Raw genomic sequence first — 19,254 nt, forward strand, 5'->3', positions numbered from 1 at the left:
ACCAAAAAAAAAAAAACTTCTCAGGTAGATTTACATAGTGATTTTAAAATGTCAACCCAAGAAGGCTTGCCAACACACTTTTTTTTAGTCATAAAAACAGGGGTTATTTTATATCAAGACATAATATATAGTAAGTCTGTGAAAAGGGACAATTTTGAAATTTGAAAACTAGTTTTCAAGTAAGAAAATCTATTAGGCTCTTTTTTTAAAATATAGTTTTTAAGAAAGAGAAACAGGCTTCTGATATTTAGTTAAGAAAAAAACATAAAACTTTAACAACCATTAATTCTATGTATATTTTGAAACAGTAAAATAGAATTATTGCTTGGGAGAAAAGGGACAGATTTAGAAAATAAAATGATTTAATATTTTAAGATTGTCTATGATCCTTATAATATTTAATTCCATTGTATTCAAATGAATTATGGAAATTACTTTTCTACTTACTACATACATTTGATAAACTAGACTGCAGCCATGAAATTAAAAGATGCTTACTCCTGGAAGGAAAGTTATGACCAACCTAGACAGCATATTGAAAAGCAGAGACATTACTTTGCCAACAAAGGTCTATCTAGTCAAGGCTATGGTTTTTCCTGTGGTCATGTATGGATGTGAGAATTGGACTGTAAAGAAAGTTGAGTGCTGAAATATTGATGCTTTTGAAGTGTGGTGTTGAAGAAGATTCTTAAGAGTCCCTTGGATTGCAAGGAGATCCAACCAGTTCATTCTAAAGGAGATCAGTCCTGAGTGTTCATTGGAAGAACTGATGCTGAAGCTGAAACTCCAATACTTTGGCCACCTGATGCAAAGAGTTGACTCATTGGAAAAGACCCTGATGCTGGGAAAGACTGAGGGCAGGAGGAGAAGGGGACAACAGAGGATGAGATGGCTGGATGGCATCACCGACTCGATGGACATGAGTTTGGGTAAACTCCGGGAGTTGGTGATGGACAGGGAGACCTAGCATGCTGCAGTCCATGGGGTCACAAAGAGTCATACATGACTGAGTGACTGAACTTTCTGAACCTGTTTTGTGGCTTGGTAAGATATATTTAAAATATTTACACATATATGATTTTTTTTGTTGATTTTCTTAACAATAACAAAAAAGAACATTCTGTCAGTGCTAGGTTTGACTTAATCCTCAAAGTGTGTCTTAATGGTAGAAAGCAACAATCAGAAATTTTGTCTAAAATAGTATATTTAGCTACTAAATATTTTCTTAAAAAAAAACCTCTATAACAAATAATAACACTATCATGCATGTTTTTTATTCATCATTGTCTTGAAACTGTGAATGAAAACCTAGTATGTGAAATCTGAATAAACAAAGTTATGTATTAAGACATGTATTCCCAGAATTCAAATATCAGCACTTCATTTGTCTACTTTTTAATTACTTTTCTAATAAAGACAAAGCATAGTAAAATAATTAAATCTAACATGTTCTGCTAAAACTCTGGTATATTAACCAACACACAACTGGCAAACAGGAATACTTTTAATATTACACAAAAAGTCACACCTATTCATTTGTCACTGAACATCCTGTGCCGCCAAATAAGAGCAGTTGAACACAAAGTAAGCAAACATAGTTGAACACTGCAAGCCATAAGAGGAAGTGAGTCCTGACTGCATTCCTAGTTCTTCCTCTTAGCTCTGCTTGATCATATGCTGTCTTGGAAGTGCTTCCTGTTTGGTCCTCCCTGATCTTCAGTGCATTTTGCCTTTGCCTCCATAAACAAACAGCCTCAACTTCTCTTTGCATTCCCTTCCACTGAGCTACCTTCAACTCTTTTGTTCACATGAAGTCCCTAATACACTGTAACATTTCTTTATGTATAGGAAACTGGCATACCTTTTGAACTGTGCTAGTACTGTAATCAAGATTTTTATTGTTTTTTTTTTTTAGTGCTTTAATTATAAATTTGCATAGATTTTTAAATGGGCTTCTGCTAATGATATTTTTTATCATGAGCCCTGATAACCAGTATGTGATTTTGCAAAACAAGTTTTCCAGGAATGCAAGTAAATTACAGCAAAAGCACTCACACTAACATGTAGACAAAGGTGGTGATGCTACTAAAACAAAACTATTGGTTGGTAGGCAGCATGGTCAGGGAAAAGTTCCAATGTGAATTCTACAGTTGACATTAGAAAGCTCTTGTGTACAAAACATACTTTCAGAGTTCTGTAAATAATGTACAAAAGGTTGAGGGGGTAGACTGAACACATGGGTTTACATCCTCATCTCATTTCATCAGAAAGACAAAAAGGAATTACAAAGGGAAAGGAATACACAACAAAGAGATCGTGAGATAGTCTCTAAACTGACAGAGGCTTCGAGCACTATTCCTCCCCATTTGTTGGTTATCTTTGTTATTTACATTACATTCTTAAACTTTCTTCTTTGTTCTGTCAATTACAGATGGTATCCTATGGCTTTTCGTCTTCTGAGCAGAGGATATTAATCCCTCTTTGCCCCCCCCCCCTACTTTGTATCTCCTCCTTTCATCTTTCAAATCATCTGTACTTTTATTTTCATCAAGATGGATAGCATTTATATTGTTTTATGACCATAATTTAGTCTTACATGCTTTTTTAAAAAATAATTTTATTTATTTATTTTTGGCTGTGCTGAGTCTTTGTTGCTGTGAGGGCTTTCTCTAGTTGCGGTGAGTGGGGGCTACTATCCAGTTGCGATGTGCAGACTTCTCTTCCTGTGGCTTCTCTTGTTGCAGAGCATGGGCTCTAGAGTGCATGGGCTCAGTAGTTGCAGTTCCCAGGCTCTAGAACACAGGTTCAATAATTGTGTCCCTCGAGCTTGGTTGTTCTGCAGCGTGTGGGATCTTCCCAGACCAGGGATTGGACTCATGTCTCCTGCACTGACAGGCAGATTCTTTACCACTGAGCTACCAGGGAAGACCTTACATGCTTTTTGTATAGCTTGATTCAAACAGTTCAAAATCAGTCAATTGTGTTTCCATCATAATGAACTATATAACTGTTAATGACAGACCCAAGGAACAAATTATGATTGCATTTCCTTATGCATATACTTTGGTCCTAGAACGCTTATGGGCTTTTTCTAAGGGGATGGGGGAGCTACATTCCCTGCCTTAATCAAAGCTGTGAAGTTTCCTAATGTCAAATACACTGTCTCATCTTTGAAGTCCAGGTTATGTTGTTGTTGTTGTTTTTAACTGAGGTATAGTTGAGCTGTGGGGGGTTTTGTTTTGCTTTTTCCCCCTCCCTGAATACTTTACAACCAAACCCCTTCATTCTCCAGTCCCATCATGGGCGGACTGTTCTCCAGGCCTTTCTGTGTAGTCAGCAGCCTGGAACTGACTCTGTTGCTTCCCTCTATTGGAACACTGTTTGGTTAAATTTCTGATTTTTCTTTGCTGCTATGCTGCCTTGTTTCGCTGGACAATCTCAAGTAACTTCCTCAGAAAAGGTGTGTGGGAAGCAAAGTTCATTTTATCTCTAAAAAGGTTTTTTCTTGCCCTCCAAGTTTAATAATAGTTTGTCCAGACCTATAATTCAAGGTTGAAAATGCTGCATTGCTTCATTATTTTCTGGCTGAGCACTGCTCATAGGAAACCTGTGTTAGTACTACTTTTGTTCTTTTGTAGACGAGCTTCCTTTTTTTCCATCTAGAGGTTCATAGGATCTTTTCATTCTCTTGTACTCTGAGGAGTCACAGTGATGATGTCTAGTTTAGAGGGGTTTTATTCTTTCCACTTGCTTTTCATTTAAGCCTGTTCTACTATTTGATATGTCTTTCCTCACATCTGGGAAGTCTCACATTCTTTCCTTACTAATTTCCTGTCCTCCGCTTTTTCTCTCTTTCTAAAACTTTCAATAGTTCTTGGGTCTCCTGAATTGGTTCTCTATATATTTTGCTTTTTGTATCATATTTTCAATGCCCTGTTCTTTCTACATTTTAGGAGATTTTCTTGATTTATCTTTAAACTTTGGTTGAATTGCTGACTCTTTGCGACCCCAAGGTCTGTAGCCCACCAGGCTTCTCTGCCCATGGATTCTCCAGGCAAGAATACTGGAGTAGATTGCAATTCCCTCTCCAGAGGATCTTCCCAAACTAGGGACTGAACTTGAGTCTCCTGCATTGCAGGCAGATTCTTTACCATTCAAGCTACAGGGAAGTCCTGAATTTTTTTTTTTTTTTAACCATAATACCTTTATTACTAAGAGCTTCTTTTTTTTTAATCATTTTTTTTATTTATTTGGCTGCACCAGGTCATAGTTGCAGCACTCAGTATACTGAATCTTCATAGCAGCACAAGAACTCTTAGCTGCAGCCTGTGGGATCTAGTTCCCTGACCAGGGATCGAACCAGGACCCCCTGCATTAGGAACATAGAGTCTTGGCCACTGGACCACAGGGAAGTTCCTAAGAGCTTCTTTGTTAACATGAGCTTTATACAGATATAACTCACATATCATAAAATTCACCCTTAAAATGTACAATACAGTGGTTTTTAGTACACTCAGAGTTATGTAATCATCACTACTATATAATTTCAGAACATTCTCATTATCCCAAGAAGAAAGCCTGTACTCAAATTTCCCCAGTTATGAAAAAGATATACAGCTATATAAATCCATACATATTAGAATATAGCCTAAATAAAATTTCCAGTTGGGAGATATAACTGTACTTAGTTAAACCAGGAAACAGAAATAACAGAAGGGAGAATATTCAGGTAATTATAGCTATAATAGAATTCTGGCTTTTATATATGATAATACTATGGTAATACACTAAATGGAGAAGGCAATGGCACCCCACTCCAGTACTCTTGCCTGGAAAATCCCATGGATGGAGGAGCCTGGGAGGCTGCAGTCCATGGGGTCGCTAAGAGTCAGACACAGCTGAGCAACTTCACTTTCTCTTTTCACCTTCATGCATTGGAGAAGGAAATGGCAAGCCCCTCCAGTATTCTTGCCTGGAGAATCCCAGGGACAGGGGAGCCTGGTGGGCTGCCGTCTATGGGGTCGCACAGAGTCGGATACGACTGAAGTGACTTAGCAGCAGCAGCAGCAGATACACTAAAAAAATTTTTTTAATTGAAGTATAAATTCCTGGAAGGTAATATAGGACTAGAAAAATACTTACTAAATCATGGAGCAAAACAAACAATAAAAATAAACTTCCTCCCCTCCTCAAACACTTTGCCTAGAATATGTGAAAAGGCATTGCAACAGAGGGGTCACTTACCTAGAAGATATAACCAGTTTCAGACTCAGAGGCCTCAGATATAATGGAGGAGGAAAGTGAGGAGTATAACATAAAATAAAGCATACACATCTTCAGTATGTAGTTCAGTTACTTTTTACACATACATCTACCCACGTAACCACCACCCAGATCAAGGTATGGAATACACCCAGCGCTCTAGAAGATTCCCTTGATACCTACCTAATCAATAATCCTACAACAGCAAACCATTACTTTTAACTCTCTCAGAACAGCTAATTTTTCGTTTGCTTTTGAATGTCATATACACAGATACATTATTTTGTGTCTAGCTTCTTTAGTTCAACATCGTCCAAAATCTCAATCTTTTTTTTTCCCTTCCTCTGTTTTATTGTTCTATACGTCTCTAACTGCTTCTCTGTCCATTCTACTTTGAAGGATATTTAGGGCCATTATAAATAATGAGGCTGTGAACAGTCTACTACATGCCTTTTGGTAGACTCGCTTCCATTGGCTATATGCACAGTTGTGAAACCAGTGGATCAGATGGGTATACTTAAGTTAATACAGCTGGTTTTTCATGGTTCTATCAATATATCCACACACTTTAAATGTGATCAAATTTAACCTAATTTAACATAAATTTTAAAGTATACATATAATGTTTAAAACCTGGCACAACTGTATAATTAAGTTTCCTTCATGGTATTTTATGTTGGGTAGCCAAAACTCTAATAAGAGAGAGAGAAAAGAAGTCACAATGGAAACCACATTGTCATGCTCTTAGTACACACCTTTATTTTGCTTATTGTTGGTTTACTAGCTTATTTACTTACTTTCTTACCTAATTACACAGAAAAAGGCCTGGAAGTCAAGATACTAATTTAGGAACAAAGGTTACACTGAAGAGTAAGATGATGGTGGGAGGCCGGTGGGGGGTAGACAGACAATTACTTTTTATTCTACTAATGTTACAATATGAATTTTCTAGAAACATGCTATATTACTTTTTAAATAGTCTCTTGGTTCTGAAATAAAATAATGCCTGTTTCATGTGGAATTAATAGACAAGCATCTCTGGGAAATTTGAGTCTATTACTATTACTGATTTGCACAAGGGATGAAGCATTGTCTTTCAAGAGAAAAAGAAATATAAGAGTAATAATTACAGCTAGTTCCCCACCTCTACTGAGGTCAAAGGACAAAGAAATATGGTTAACATGCAGGTGGGGAGATTTAAGTCAGACCTGAGAAAAAAACTCCACATTTGTGATGACTATTAGACATGGAAACCAGTTATTAAAGGAGGAAGAGGGAAGACATTATAAATCTTTTCCCGCAGGGATTTGAAGGGCAGTATATACAGCCATCTGTATAGTGAAACTTGGATAAAAACCAGCTGGGAATCAATGTCTACTTTTATAACACTATAAATACTGAAGAAGGTTTTTCTGAGATTTCCTTTAAATAGGATGTTTCTTGTTAAACAAATTTTTGAGTTCTACAGTATTACAAAGACTGAATAAGAAAGCAATGTGAAAAGAGCATTTTAATTATATGAATCAATTCAATCAAATGGATCCAAAATTGAGAAATCTATTGCAAGATATGATTTCAGGAGAGTATGGAATAAAGCATAACTGCTGCAGGACCAGGGGTCACAAATAGAAAATAAACAGCTCTCCCTGAGATTTATACAAAAACCATGAAATATAAAACCACAGAAACATTTATGGTTTGGCTTTCTTTGGAAATGCAGCCTTCCTGAGGCTAATTTAAATCACTGCATCAATGTTTACAAACTCAGCTAAGCACACAGAAAGACACTGATAGACTTCTCTTGTTTTCCACAAGGCAGATTTCCAGCCTGCCAGGTAAGGAGCCATTCCTTGGTGGGTCCACCCTGACTTGGAAGGCTGTACTTCCAAATAAAGCAACTCCCACCCCACAGCCATGGATCTTTCCTTGGGGTTTTTTTTAACTCCTAGCCCATATTCTCATATGCTGAGGATTCCTTCTATTGAGAAAACATAAAAATTAACAAGAGGAGGAGGAGGATGAAAAAAACAGATGCACCAATTAAAGTTAAAAATATAGAGTCAGAGGACAGATGCTTGAAGAAAGGGTATTAGAAATTGAGATGACCATTTGCAGACAAGGAAATACAGTAGCAGAGGCAATCAGGTTTTGTTTTAGGTGATGAAGGGTAAGAAGGAAATATTTGTTTGTTGACCTTAAGGCTTTGGGGCATTATTAATTATTAATTCATTAAAAACTCTTTCCGGCTCTTTCTCTAGATTCTCTACTTCTTCATATCCCTAAGTGGATGTGTTCTCTACAGCTCTGCCTTCAACCCTCTTCTCACTCATTCTATATTCTTTTCCTGGATGATCACTCTTATATTTCCTTAGAAATTCACTACTTAGGCTCCAACATAATGACTAGGTAACTAAATCTCCAACCTCCACTTTCACTTCTGGAATCACTACTCTAGCCACATGTCACCCAACTAAGGTGATCAGGGAATAATCCTACAGACAACGTAATCCCACCCCTAGGTTGGGTAGAATACTCTTCATACTCAATGGTATGACTTTTACTGGAAAGACAACTGAAAGCGTATGGTTCTTCATACATTCTTCCAAAAGAAAAAGAATAAAGTGAGCCTATCACTTCAAGGAAAACAGCTATTTGTTTTGTCAAAATCAAAACTCAAGTTTTCATGTGAAATCATAATTTTGGAAAGCTTGTATCTGCCTCTATACCTTTACATCCTAATAAGTAAAGATTTTCTAATGATAACAGTGGGGAGATCAACAAATGTGGTCTGTTATATTGTATAACATGTGTCAACATTTGGAAAATCTGCATAATTCAGAGAACCTTTATTGTCCAAGTGACTAATGTAAAATGCTATAAAATAATGTGTGAGTAAAAGAGCCAAAGTGAAAGAGAGATCAATGGTCTTTAATGTACCAGAGTGTGGAAAATTTAATGATATGGTTTCATATTCCACACTGCAATTACCTGTAAGAAATTACCTCTTGTAAATTTGGTATAGTATATCTGAAATTCTAGAAATTCCACAATTTTCTGAAAATTATTTTAAAAAATCCTTCCCTTTTTAACTACATATCTTTGAAAGGCCAGCTTTTCTTTCTATCACAACAGATTCTATAAAGAAGCAGATATGAGAATAGAGCTGCCTTCTATTAAACCAGACGTTAGAGATGTACAAAAATGTAAAATGGTGCCGCTCTCTTCCCCACATTATTTTATTTGAGAAAATAGTTATTTTTCACAAAAATATGTTACATTAACATGCAATATTGGAGAAGGAAATGGCAACCCACTCCAGTGTTCTTGCCTGGAGAATCCCAGGGACAGGGGAGCCTGGTTGGCTTCTGTCTATGGGGTTGCACAGAGTCGGACACGACTGAAGTGACTTAGCAGCAGCAGCAGCATGCACTGAAGTGACTTAGCAGTAGCAGCAACATGCAATAGGTTTATTATATTTTTACATTAATTAATATTTTAAAAAATTTCCCTACTTGAATCACTAATATGATGTTTTCTTCCTAAATATTTAAAAAAATTTTCCTGCTTGAATTCCTAATGTGATGTTTTCTTCCTATCTATCAGTCTCACATCTATTAATAGATAAACTCCACATAACAAAACCTTATGGTGTCCTCAATAGGTCTGTTTTGTTTTCCATTCATAGGTTGTTGTGAACATCAACAGCTTTTGACAATGTAAAGGGGTTCTGAGACAGAAAAGTTTGAGAACTGACGCTCTAAACCAGTGTCCCTCTTGGATTCCATAGGAGAGAGATAGAAAAAGTAATCCATTAACTACATAATGAATACCAACTGACAGTATTAATTAAAGATTTATTTATTCATTCCATAAACACTTAATGACTGTATAGGAATTTCAAGGTCTTGTGTTAGGTGCGGAGAATACTAGGAAATACAGATAAGAATTCTCAGCTCCAACTACTCAGGGTCTGGTGGTAACTTCTGTAACAGAACTATGAACAAAAACAGTACTGATAGGAATATAAGATGTCACCTTTCAGAAAGGATGATAAGGGATGAGAGATAGCATGGAAAAAATGTTGGAGGAGAATTTTAAAATACAGGAGACTAAAATGAGCATTCTTTCTGGAGAGTGAATAGAGCAGGATAAGGCTTTAAGATCAGTAGCAATTATTAACTGAGTAAAAGAAAGTGAAAGTGAAGTCGCTCAGTCGTGTCCAACTCTTTGTGACCTCATGGACTGTAGCCTTCTAGGCTCCTCCATCCATGGGATTCTCCAAGCAAGAATACAGGAGCGGGTTGCCGTTTCCTTCTCCAGTGGATCTTCCCGACCCAGGGATTGAACTCAGGTCTCCCTCACTGCAGGCAGACTCTTTACCATTAACTGAGTATCTACATGCAAAGTACAACAAAGGATACAAATAGAGCTACAGTCTAGAGGAAGCTAGAAGTAAGGAAGCTTCTAGAGGAAGCTAGAAGTAAAGAAGAGAAAGCATGAAGCAGTTATCAGAAAGAAGAAGATCATCAGAAGAGCAGAGTGACATGAAGACCAAGGGAAAAGAATCAAGAAAGAAGACACAATCAGAAGCTACAGGGTATCAAGAGTAACAAGAAAGAGTAGAAAGGAGAGTTGTAAACAGAAAATAGTACTGGACCAACCTAGAGGGGTGGGATAGGAAGGGAGATGGGAGGGAGGTCCAGAAGGGGGTGGTATATGTATACCTACGGCTGATTCATGTTGAGGTTTGACAGAAAACAACAAAGGTCTGTAAAGCAATTATCCTTCAATAAAAAATAAATTTTAAAAAAAGAAATGGTAATGCACGTAACTGAAAGCAGAAATACCCATCATCAATCTACTATTCATCCATACTCATTAGGCAATCATCCATTCAAACAGCAAGTACCAAGCCACCCACTATGTACCAAGCCAAACAGCCAACAGAGAATATATGACATGGACACTGTCTAGTATAAAGTTTTGGATACACACACACACAACTATTTTTCACTGTGGTAAGTGCTAAGACAACAAAAAGAGAAAGAGCTGTGAGTCCTTAGAAGGCAGAACAGTCAACGCAGCCTGCTGAGGAGGGGAAGGAAGAAGGGTAAAGGGGAATTAAATATGGTTCCACAGAGAAAGTGACATTTTTATGAGATCATGAAAACTAAGATGGGTTTCATAGGAATGTGTGTACGTGTGTGTGTGTGTGTGTGTGCATGCATTGGAAAGTGTGTGGTTATATTAATCAAGGTCCCAGCAGGAAAAAGATGGCATACTCAAACAGAAAATAAGGTGAACTTAATGACATGACTTTCTATGAAGTAAGGCTAAGGATAATCAGGAATGTGAAGGGAATCCAACAAGGGAGGGGTGGAAAGAAGCAACCAACTGCATCCTGGCAGGGAAAGAGTGAGGCAATCAATACCTGGAACCATAACTGCCTCTCACCCTCTAAATCTCCCGCTCAGGCCTCCCAATAGCCAAACTCAACTGAGAGGTCAAGGGCAGAAAAGCCTGCTGAGGCAGTCCATAATGGTGAGCCCCTAGAAGCACAGCAAGAGAAGGGTGGAGGGGATCTAAAGGGACACCAAATGAGATTATTTCAGGCAAAAATAACGAAGACCTGGATCTACAGAAGTTCTTTGCTGGGGAGTAGGGAGCAAGGAGGAAAAGTAACATGAGTGGTGGATGAAGCATGGGGCTAGAAGTCAGAGAGATTTACAGAAATAGCAGGCTAAGGAGTTGTTATACTATCTTAAGGCAATGAGGAACCATTAGAGGGTTTAGACAGAGGACTGGCACAACAATATCTGTGTTTGAGTCTCTATAGCTGCTACTGCCAGTAGTTTGATTCCTGATACAGAAGTCACACAGACCAGGTCACATTCTGGCTTACTTGCTGTAAGACTTGTATCAGTCAAGGCCCAGGCAGAAGGTAGAAAACACACCAGTTATCTGAGTAGAGAAAATTTAGCATACAGAATTGTCAGCTGGGTAACTGAAAGGTAAAAAGAGAACTCCAAGGTATCATGCAGGCAACAGCTGCAGAAAGCAGCTACCCACCAGGAGGGTGGAAGAAAAAAACACAAGGAGAAGGCCTGGAATTACACCTCTGAGAACCGAGCACTACTCAGCTGGGTTGGTATCTCTGACGAAAGGGTGCCATGGAGCTGGTTCTGCAAGAATTGGAAGAACTGCAAACTGGATTCAGCTGCTCCCACAGGAAGGACCTGCCACTGCCAGGGTGAAGAAAGTGTTGCTGCCATGACACTCACAAGTAGAAGTGGACTCCACGGGGCGGGGGCAGACGGGAAGGAGCAAGCTGCTTTTTTCCCTTTCAGTCTTGCCATTTCCCTCTGGCACCCCCAACCAGCGTAGCCCACCAGGGAGCCAGAGGGTGGAGCAGAATGTGGACTGCAGAGCCCCAGCCCCAGCAGCATGGAGGAGAAGGATGGGGTGAGATCTGCAAGACAGGAACTTAACAACTAGCACAGTAATTCTGGGAAAAAACTCAACCTTTCTGAGTCTCAGTTTTCCTTGTCTGTGAAATGGTGATGGTGGGGGGAGTACCAACTATATAAAACTTGCTATCAGTTCAGTTCAGTCGCTCAGTCGTGTCCGAATCTTTGCAACCCCATGAATCGCAGCACGCCAGGCCTCCCTGTCCATCACCAACTCCCAGAGTTCACTCAGACTCATGTCCATCGAGTCGGTGATTCCAACACCACAGTTCAAAAGCATCAATTCTTTGGCGCTCAGCTCTCTTCACAGTCCAACTCTCACATCCATACATGACCACTGGAAAAACCATAGCCTTGACTAGACGGACCTTTGTTGGCAAACTAATGTCTCTGCTTTTAATATGCTGTCTAGGTTGGTCATAACTTTTCTTCCAAGGAGTAAGCGTCTTTTAATTTCATGGCTGCAGTCACCATCTGCAGTGATTTTGGAGCCCCAAAAAATAAAGTCTGACACTGTTTCCACTGTTTCCCCATCTATTTGCCATGAAGTGATGGGACTGGATGCCATGATCTTCGTTTTCCGAATGTTGAGCTTTAAGCCAACTTTTTCACTCTCCTCTTTCACTTTCATCAAGAGGCTTTTAGTTCCTCTTCATTTTCTGCCATAAGGGTGGTATCATCTGCATATCTGAGGTTATTGATATTTCTCCCGGCAATCTTGATTCCAGCTGGTGTTTCTTCCAGCCCAGCATTTCTCATGATGTACTCTGCATAGAAGTTAAATAAGCAGGGTAACAATATACAGCCTTGACGTACTCCTTTTCCTATCTGAAACCAGTCTGTTGTTCCATGTCCAGTTCTAACTCTTGCTTCCTGACCTGCATATAGGTTTCTCAAGAGGCAGATCAGGTGCTCTGGTATTCCCATTTCTTTCAGAATATTCCACAGTTTATTGTGATCCACACAGTCAAAGCTTTGGCACAGTCAATAAAGCAGAAATAGATGTTTTTCTGGAACTCTCTTGCTTTTTCCATGATCCAGTGGATGTTGGCAATTTGGTTCCTCTGGTTCCTCTGCCTTTTCTAAAACCAGCTTGAACATCTGGAAGTTCACGGTTCACGTATTGTTGAAGCCTGGCTTGGAGAATTTTGAGCATTACTTTACTAGCGTGTGAGATGAGTGCAATTGTGTGGTAGTTTGAGCATTCTTTGGCATTGACTTTCTTTGGGATTGGAATGAAAACTGACTTTTTCCAGTCCTGTGGCCACTGCTGAGTTTTCCAAAACTTGCTATAGTACCTGAAAAAAGTAGCTATCCCATAAAATTCCCTTCCCCATTCTCCAAACTGTGGCAACAACTAAAACATGAAGACAAGCATGTGTGAGAGTTAACACTCAGTGTATGTGCCTATGAGACATCCAGATTTTCTTGTCTCTTATCAGTTAGCGTACGTGAAATGGAACATTGGTCTTACTAGGTTTTGACCTATCCATTTGGCAAAATGTGACAATCTCCACACCCACTTCACACTCACACACACACTGATGTATATGCATACATGTTCCTTTTAATCCCAAACAACAACAAAAAAAAACCTCTCCATAACGAAGGCAAAAGATATAAATGTGATCAAAACACAAAACAGGATGAACTCAAGTACCAATTCTAGGAATCAGAGTAGTCTCAGTGATGTTGAAAAAGTACAAATTGAATAAATTTTAAGAGTGTGTTGATTTATTGCTGTTTTTCAAAGCCAGTATTGCTAAATTATGAAAGCAGGAAATGATAGTTGTGTGTGTCATTAGTGAAAAGCAAAAATCACTAATTTCATCTGGGGCTTCATTAAGAGAAGTATGACATCCAAAAATAGGCAAAGAACAAGATGTCTTTATTCAGCTCTGAACATCACATTTTAGGCCGAACATTAACAAACTAGAGCTTTGTCAGTAGCTCAGAACTAGAAAAAATTGTAATGGTTAAAGGCTAGTCTTTTCACAAATGGTTGGATGAACTCATCACATTTAATTTACAAAAGAGAAACTGATGGTGATTACACAGAGCTGACACTCCTGTGCCCCAAAATGAACAGAGTAATCATGAAGCTTCACAACACAATGGATCTGATTATTATCTGGAAACACAGCTCAAGAGATCTTCCGGTAAAAGTGTGGCCACAGAGGTCTGGGAATCCCAAATATAGCCAAGGTGATGTGAGAGTGAACAAAGTCAGGGAAGACATAACAGAATGTAATCATAACTAAGCTGAAAATGGAAAAACTATTTAGAATTCCGCTCAAAGAAAGAATGTGTTATCAAAAGGGGAATACTCAGCATAAAGACTAGAAATAAGACAAATTAAGTGAAAAGAATAAATTGGTACATTTCCAAGAAAGAAAGGAGAAAATCATTGAACTTGATCTGTTTTTATTTTACTCTCATTAAACAACCTTTTTATAATATGGCTTTCCATGTAGATTGCCCCATTTTGTTGTTTAGTGGTTAAGCCGTGTCTGACTCTTCTGCAACCCTGTGGACTGCAGCCTGCCAGGCTCCTCTGTCCATGGGACATCCCAGCCAAGAACACTGGAGTAGGTTGTTATTTCCCTCTCCAGGGGATCCCTTCTGGATATCTATCCCATAGACAGAACACAACTGCAGCACACCAATTCCAGTTTGCTTGATAATCATAATCTTCACTTTCTCAGCAAAAAAGTACCAGAAGCCAGACTACACTGAACTAATCAGCAAGAAAATTATAAAGAAACAGAGGCATCAAGCATAGGACACTCTTTCAAGAAATCTGGCTGGGAAACAAAGGACAGTGTCATAAAGAGATCTGTTTCACTTCAGCCGAAATAGGATCTTTCCACCAGCCATTAAATACAGCCACTCTGCGGAGAGCTATGGGATAAACCAGTGAAGATGCACAACCACAGTGTCAGTCCAGAGAAACAGAATCTCTGTAAATGGAGACACTAACATGGGCATCTTCTACTCATTTCCTCTGTGAGTGAACATCTTGAGTCCAAACAAATGGGTTTCTTAGAGGCTATTTGTTTTTTACTTTCAGAATATGTTTTCCATGATGAAAGGCCAGTGGGAAAAACACAATTCGGTTTGCAATGTTGTAAAAAAAAATAAAAATCACTTTTCTGGAACATATATGCTTAGTTAACTGACAATTTAATAACAAGTTCTTGGAAAGAAGGCCTATGTTTATATGTGAAATGACAAAATGAATGTTTTCTTTCTTTTAGCAATTAAACTTTTTTCTCCTAAGAGAATGATGTTTATTTCTCTTCATGCTCATGATGTTTTAATATGAACTTACCTTTTACTGGACTCCCCTGGTGGCTCAGATGGTAAAAGCATCTGCCTACAATGCAGGAGACCTGGGTTTGATCCCTGGGTCAGGAAGATCCTCTGGAGAAGAAAATGGCAGCCCACTCCAGTACTCTTGCCTGAAAAATCCCATGGACGGAGGAACCTGGTAGGCTACAGTCCATGGGGTCGCACTTTCACTTTCACTACCTTTTACTGGGAAATTTTATATTTAAGAGCTGAGGTTTCAATCATGGGATCCCTCCCTGTGAATTTCAATATAAGAAAAATCTAAATTAAAATATCTGTTTAATGTCCCCAAAATGCTAGAAGCCTCTATCACAGTCAGAAGAATGTATACCTCAGTAGAATTTACAGCAGGCATTGAATAGTGCATAGTTTGAATTTCACATTTTTTAATGCTGCTAGAAAAGGGATTTCAGCTATCTAGGATATCAGAACATTATTTCTTTTTTCTTTTATGATAAGCAGTTTTCAAATATCAACATTTGTTTAAATTCCAGTCTTTTCCCTTGCTGTTCATGATTATGTATCTGTTTGTAAATGGAAATGAGACACACCAGAAATTCTGACCAGTGATATGAAGCAGAAATGCATAGCTGTAATGTGTTATCTTTTCCTAAATTACAGTTGGCACACAGATAGAACATGATTTGGATCAATCTTTTTGGTCCTTCTTATAACAAAGGTTGCTAACAATTGTCTGATTCTTTCCTTCTCCCCCCAGCCCCTCCCCCATGTCTGGAGTTTGGGGATAAATCAAACCATCTTATCTAAATTTTTTTTTTGTTGACAGAAAACTCAAATATTTAAACTGAATTCCTTATGGGCTTACCCGCTTTTTTTTTTCTGACTCTGATTATTTTTAAAAGATACAGAGCTTTAGAAATGTAACATGTTTTGAACTTTTAAGAGTTCTGCACTGATTGAGCAATAAAAGCTGATTTATGCTCTGGGATAGCATCATAAGATTCTATCACTGAAACACAATGTAAATTAACCTTTCACTCAGACCTTCTGTGCATTCCTACTTTTCTCTATTCACAATGTGAATTAGTTCTTATTTCAGCATATGCACCGATAGAGAACTATACTAGGTAAACATACCTTATTAATGGATACCTCTAACTATGGGAAAAGGAAGGAAGGAAGAAGGGAGGGAAGGAGAGAGGGAGAAAGAAAGAAAGAGGGGAGGCAGGAAGGAAAGAGTGAAAAAGAAACCAGAATTACAGTCAAATACCAGAATGACCTCAAAGAAACAACTTTATTTCTACTCCAAAACAACATTATAACTCTGGAATTGGTTGTATGGAGTTGGGATAATCTTATAAATAAAAAACACATTCTTTCACATTATAAGGTCTAGATTTAAATTCCAGTCCTACTCTTTATCAGATGTATGGGCCCTGTGTACCATACTTTTTCTCTGTTTTAGGTTCTTTATCTGAAAAATGGGATACTCACAGTATCAATCTCATAGAATTACTGTGAATTTTAAATAACACATGTAAAGAGGTAGAATAAGACCCGGTACAAGTGCTCAATAAATGTTAGTTACTTTCACTTTTCTTATCATCCTTCATGTTACTTAAAACCTTCATATGTAATCACTTAACACACTGAGAGTTACAGTTTTTTTTTCATATTATGACCTTCTAAATTTTTTTTTTTCTGGGTTCATCTGTATTCTTTTATTTCCAAAATTCTGCTCTTCTATTTCAACTTGACAGTTTGATTTTTTTTTTTTTTTTTTGTACTCATCAGTAATCAAGAATTTGGGCAAGAAATCTCAATAAGAAAAATGTACTCATCTAGTAAAATGTATCAATATTTATCAGATACCTAAGATCAGATTATAAAAGAAACCTTATTTTTAAAATAGAGAAATAAACCTTTGCAAGTTTCCAGAAATAAATTCTACCTATTAATCAGATTTAATATCCATATTTAAATATTTCTACATTAATAAAAGTATTTATTTCAAAAAATGTAAAGCCAAGTTTATTTTTCTCAAAACACTAGCTCTCTGATTATTTAAATCAAAAGAAAACAGCAATTTAAAACTTAAATTTCACTGTAGCCTCATTCTTCTAATACTAAAGACAAAACTGCATGTTAAAATAAAAAAGAGAGAGACAGAAATGAGAAGTTATAAAGCACCATGGTGAAGAAGGAGTAAGAGAGATGTGACCAGACAATCAGCAGACCAGTCTAAGAGTGAGGAGCCAGAACAGAATACGTCCATTTGCTCAACTGATTTCTCAGCATCATCATTCATTCATCAATTCAAATCCAATAAAAGATCATTTAATCACAGCAAGTGGGGAGTGGGGGGGGGGGGCAGAATGAAGGAGGAGTTCAGACCGATCTTAATCATTCTAGATGAAACAACTAACAGCATGACCCTTTGTGGGCAAGGACTTGCCTGGGCTTCCCAAAGCTGAGACTAAGGAAAGGACTCATGGTTGAGCCCCGGGGGGCATCCTTTCCTACTCTTTCAACAGTTTAAAGATGTTTTCAATACGTTTATCTAGATGCCATGATGACTAGGTTGGCCCACAGGTCAGAGCAGGCTTACAGGAACTTCCTCCGAGCAGCGGTCACGGTCTGTTGGGGAAGCTGGTAACTTACCCATACTCATCTTGATTGGCAGGTTTTCTCTGCTTGCTGCCTCCACTAGGTGTCTCCGGACTTCCATCACTGCTTCTTTGTGCTTGGTGTTCAATAAGGCTTCCCACAGGGCTTTGGCTTCGGGGTCACTGCAATAAAACCACAAAAAGAACTTTAGAGTAAATTTCTACTGAATAATGGAAAGAGTAGCAAGCAAAATAATTTCTTAAGCGTCTTTTCTGAGTACCAGTGTAGTCCTTCTAACTGATGGACTCAAAGTATTAAAAATATTAGGATTAAATAAAGAATATCTGATCCATTCTAAGCAGCACAAAATATTGAAAAATTAAGAAGACAGTAAAATCAAGCACCTTCAAAGTGGGAGGGAATCATACTATACTATGAGAAGTGTAGGAAAACTGTATGATATCCTGAGAATTTGCATTTAAAAGTATTTCAGAGTAAAACTGAACACTGCTAGATAAGATATAAATGTTATATAAACCAAAATTAAATACATGTCCAAAACTGATGTGATTATAAGCATATTGATTTCAGATAATACACTTGTCTAAGAAACAGAAAACAATCAGCAATGATTCAATGATTCAATTTTTCCTATTCAAAAATTACTCCACAGAATTCTTAATGAGCAGATTTCCAAGTGAATGGCAATCAGGAATTAGGTTAAGAAACCATGCAAGTAGCCCACTTAGGGGCCTTGGGCTGCAAGGACGGCGCTGCGAAGCCCTTACAATTAACCGTTGATAAGCGCATGAAGCACTGCACTCTGCAGGGTCTCATCTGGCCTCACTTCTCCAACAGCCCTCTGTCTCTCCCAACATGCCATGTCCCAGTTATAAATGAGTACAGTGTTCTTTCCGGAAGATCTCTGCATGGAGCCAAGTATACACATTTGTAGTAACGTTTTAAAAACTGAGTATAAAGAAACAAAGGTTACTTCTGTCCCTTCCTAAGGACATTTCCCTCTACTTAAAGCTCCAGAAATACCTCCTACTATTCAGTTAGACATAGTTCAAACATTGACACGTTTTTAAAAGTTTCATCTTAAAAGTTATATCTAATAAGATATTAACTTAGCTTTAAAATTATACCTAATAAGGTATAACTTTCACATTTGAATGTGATTTGGAATAATGGAATGATATATTTCAGGCTGAGTTTAGAGTCTGGCACATAATAACCTTTCATTAAAAGTAGTTGCTTTTATTATCATTTATTTTTTCCTCAGTGAACTAACATCACTGCTCAATATATTCCACTTGTTTTGATCTGACCAAAACTGTCATCATTAATATTAAAATTAATATTCTGTTTAATTTAAAGGAGCAAGTAAACTAGGTGCCACGCCCTATTCTCCATGGTTAGAACACAGACCAAAAAAAAAAAAAAAAGCTAGGGCACAAGCTTTTAGTGATTTATTGTCTGGCAGAATAGGCAGACATATGAACAAAGAAATTAACCCCCCAAAAGAGCATGGTAAGAGGCATAGCCAACACTGGCATAGATTTCTGTGGTAGCACAGAGGGCCTCCAATTCTCACTGGGAGGGC

General features: G+C 37.9%; 1 protein-coding gene across 1 annotated transcript in view; it reads right to left on the reverse strand.

Annotated features, from left to right (window-relative positions):
• Window positions 1–19,254, reverse strand: part of SCFD2 (sec1 family domain containing 2) — a 392,528-nt gene that overhangs the window by 322,207 nt on the left and 51,067 nt on the right. The window contains exon 3 of the mRNA XM_040238200.1: window positions 17,703–17,830. Coding sequence (XP_040094134.1) covers window positions 17,703–17,830 — 128 coding nt within the window. The remainder of the gene's footprint in view (window positions 1–17,702; window positions 17,831–19,254) is intronic.

Source organism: Oryx dammah, unplaced genomic scaffold, assembly GCF_014754425.2.
Source record: "Oryx dammah isolate SB20612 unplaced genomic scaffold, SCBI_Odam_1.1 HiC_scaffold_3, whole genome shotgun sequence".
NCBI classification, from domain to species: domain Eukaryota; kingdom Metazoa; phylum Chordata; class Mammalia; order Artiodactyla; family Bovidae; genus Oryx; species Oryx dammah.